The sequence below is a fragment of the Manacus vitellinus genome, unplaced genomic scaffold (genome assembly GCF_001715985.3).
Source record: "Manacus vitellinus isolate BGI_N305 unplaced genomic scaffold, ASM171598v3 scaffold_122_pilon, whole genome shotgun sequence".
NCBI classification, from domain to species: Eukaryota; Metazoa; Chordata; class Aves; order Passeriformes; family Pipridae; genus Manacus; species Manacus vitellinus.
In genome coordinates, this window is record NW_021938909.1 from 163,934 (window position 1) to 166,976 (window position 3,043).

The window sequence follows — 3,043 nt, forward strand, 5'->3', positions numbered from 1 at the left end:
TCCTGTCCCTGCTCCCAGCGAGCAGAGGTGAGGAATTGTATCAGAGAGAAAGTACCTTCCAAGAGAGAAACATTGGGAGGGTTTGTAAGTGAAAGACAAACCCATCCACTCTGGGGCAACCAATCTCTTGGCAGTGCTGTGAGCCACACAAACCTCCACTCACTGCAGAAGGATCAAAGATGGTGTCATTTCTTTTTAAATTCCTGAATCTAATTTGAGATCTGGTCTTGTTTTGACTTTGACTTACCCTTCTAACCAAAATTATTCTCACTAGCTGTTGTGAATGTGGGGTATGAATGTGGTGGTGGTGCACCTCATTCATTTCTGTTTATTGATTGTTTTTCCTGCCCAGGTTATCATTTAGCTGCAGTGGCAGGTGCTGTGTGTGTCTCACTGGTAATAGGTGCTGCCTTGAAGAGTCTGCATGCAGGAGGTTATTTTCTTCTGGGCAAATCACTGCCACGTGCCTTGGTATGTAATAACTCTCAGACTTAACCTTTCTGGGTGGGAGGAGGAAGTTTACCTCCTGGAATTTCTAGTCCTGTGCACTATGTACAAGTTATGTAAGAACACAGAATGTTTAATTTGCAGATTGTTTAATTCACCTCTGTCAAAGATAATCTTCAGGCTGCTAAGTCTTGTCTGATCTTAAGAGCAAATACTCAGTCTTTCTCAAAACCATTTTTTTTCTCCTTCTGTGACAAGTTACCAACAGAGATAGAGAATCATCCCCCACTACTCAGTGCTTGTCAGGAATATTTTGCCCAGTTCTGGTCCTCCCAGCACAGCAAAGATGTGGGCAGACTGGGGAGGGTCCAGAGCAGGGCCCTGGGGGTGAGCAAAGGGCTGGAGGACCTGCCCTGGAGGAAAGACTGCAGGAGGAATTGGTCCACTGTTTTGAATGAAATAATCACTCTTTCTCTGTGTCCAAGTGTTCTGGCACTTGAGGAAGCCAGTCCTGAGCCAGCTAATCTTTTATTTTCATAGGAGAGACTGAACTGCCACTAGATTTCAAGCAAAAATGTTCCTATCCATCTTTGCTTGCTTGTTTTATTTTTATAGCCTCCAATTCCTTTTATATTTAATTCTGTGGGGTTTTTCAGCATAAAGATTTTCCATTTTCTGCAAGCATACCCAGAGCAGATTGGTCTCACCTTTTTCTGAGACTTTTTGCCTCGTTTCTATTCTTTGCTGTGTCGTTACCTCACATCCCTGAACCTGCTGAACATGACTTTGCCAAGCAGTGTCTAAGCCTTATTTCTTTATTTATTGTCATCGTTTTCCCTCAATGCTTTGGATATTAAATAATCCTCCAAAGTGCAGGGGGAAAATGGGGCTTGGGATGTTAAAATTGCTTCAAATAGTAATTTCTAAAGGACAATAAAATTGATCGGGTAACTGCAAGAGCTCAGAGAGACTTGCAAGACTTGGCTCAGGTTTAAGATGTGTTTCTAAAATGAGCTTTTAGTCTTAGAAAGAGACCTCAGAAATCAGAACTAAATCATTACATACCTGACACTGCTTGGCACTATTGTAATTTTGTTTCTGTGGCTGCCCAGTGTGCCTGGATTTGTAGTGAAGGCTGTCGTGTTTTGGCTTTAAACTGAAACAGGATAGGGTTAGATGGGATATTGGGAAAGAATTCCTGGCTGGGAGGGTGGAGAGGCCCTGGCCCAGGTTGCCCAGAGAAGCTGTGGCTGCCCCTGGATCCCTGGAAGTGTCCAAGGCCAGGTTGGACGGGGCTTGGAGCACCCTGGGCTGGTGGAAGGGGGCCCTGTCCCTGCCCATGGCTGGTGGAAGGTGTCCCTGCCCATGGCAGGGGGTGGCACTGGATGGGCTTTGAGGTCCCTCCCAACCCAAAGCGTTCAGTGGTTCTGTGATTTTTCAGGAATGGAGAAGAGGGAACAATCCTAAATGCCCTGAACTCTGTGGAAAAACCCAAAAACATGGCACAGGAGGGATCATTTGTTTGACAACCTCATGATTGGGGGTGTTGTTGCTCATGTTTTCCTGTGCACGTGTGCAAGTCTGGCTGATGTTTTTAATTCCCTTTACTCCTTTAGGAATCCATCAGGAGGTGGGTCTACCCGTCCTGGATATTTCCAGCAGAAGAAGTAGACTCCGTGGAGGTCATCCCCAGAGAGGTTAAACCCAAGGCCAGTGGGTGCAGTGGCAGTGGCAGTGGCAGTGACAGCGAGGACAGTGACAGCAGTGCCCCGTGGGACCACAACTACACGAGGAGGGGGGTGCTGGGCAGAGCCCCCCCTGCCCCTGGCACCCCCCCCGGGCAGTACTCGGAGAACAGGCCCTGTGAGGACAGTGGCACCCTGGGCACTGCCAGCACACCCCCCGAGCCCCGGGGCTCTGAGGAGCAGGACTCGGACCTGGAGGGAGAGCAGGACTCGGGCGGGGAGGTGCTGAGCCCTTTCCCCGGGCTCAGCTGTCAGTGCCCTGCCGGGCAGGGCGGCAGTGCCTGCTTCACCATCGACCTGCAGAGCGTGCTGCTGGGCACCCTGGAGGGCAGCGGGCACGGCCCCGCGGCCGCTCTGCCTGCCCGGGAGCACGAGGGGCTCTGGCAGTGTGACCATGCCTTGGAGGCAAGGGATGACCCGGGCACTGGGCACAAAGCACTGGGTGCTGATGGCTTCCAGGAATGGCAGAACTCTCCTTCCGAGGAGGAAAGTGACTCCTCGGAGTCAGACACGGAGCAAGTGACGGGGTACATGAGGAGGTGAACGAGGGAGAGCCACTGTCACCTTCTAGCAGACGAGTCCATACTGTCCAGCTTTTATTTCTGGACTAAACATACAGATCTTGTCTTCTTATTAACGTTCTGTGAGGGTGGACCTCCCCTGCAGACAGAGCTGGAGAAGAGAAGGCTCCAGAAGGACCTGAGAGCCCCTTGCAGGGCCTAAAGGGGCTCCAGGAGAGCTGGAGAGGGACTGGGGACAAGGGATGGAGGGACAGGACACAGGGAATGGCTTCCCACTGCCAGAGGGCAGGGTTAGATGGGATATTGGGAAGGAATTCCTGGCTGGGAGGG

At 50.8% G+C, this 3,043-nt stretch overlaps 1 protein-coding gene across 3 annotated transcripts in view; it reads left to right on the forward strand.

Annotated features, from left to right (window-relative positions):
* The window catches only part of IFNAR2 (interferon alpha and beta receptor subunit 2), an 11,567-nt gene extending 8,607 nt beyond the window's left edge, over window positions 1–2,960 (forward strand). For all 3 annotated transcript variants that reach the window (XM_029965897.1, XM_029965896.1, XM_025894571.2), the window contains 2 exons: window positions 353–471; window positions 2,064–2,960. In XM_029965897.1, the coding sequence (XP_029821757.1) occupies window positions 353–471; window positions 2,064–2,735 (791 nt within the window). In that variant the 3' untranslated portion in view covers window positions 2,736–2,960. The remainder of the gene's footprint in view (window positions 1–352; window positions 472–2,063) is intronic.
* The last annotated feature ends 83 nt before the right edge of the window (window positions 2,961–3,043 follow it).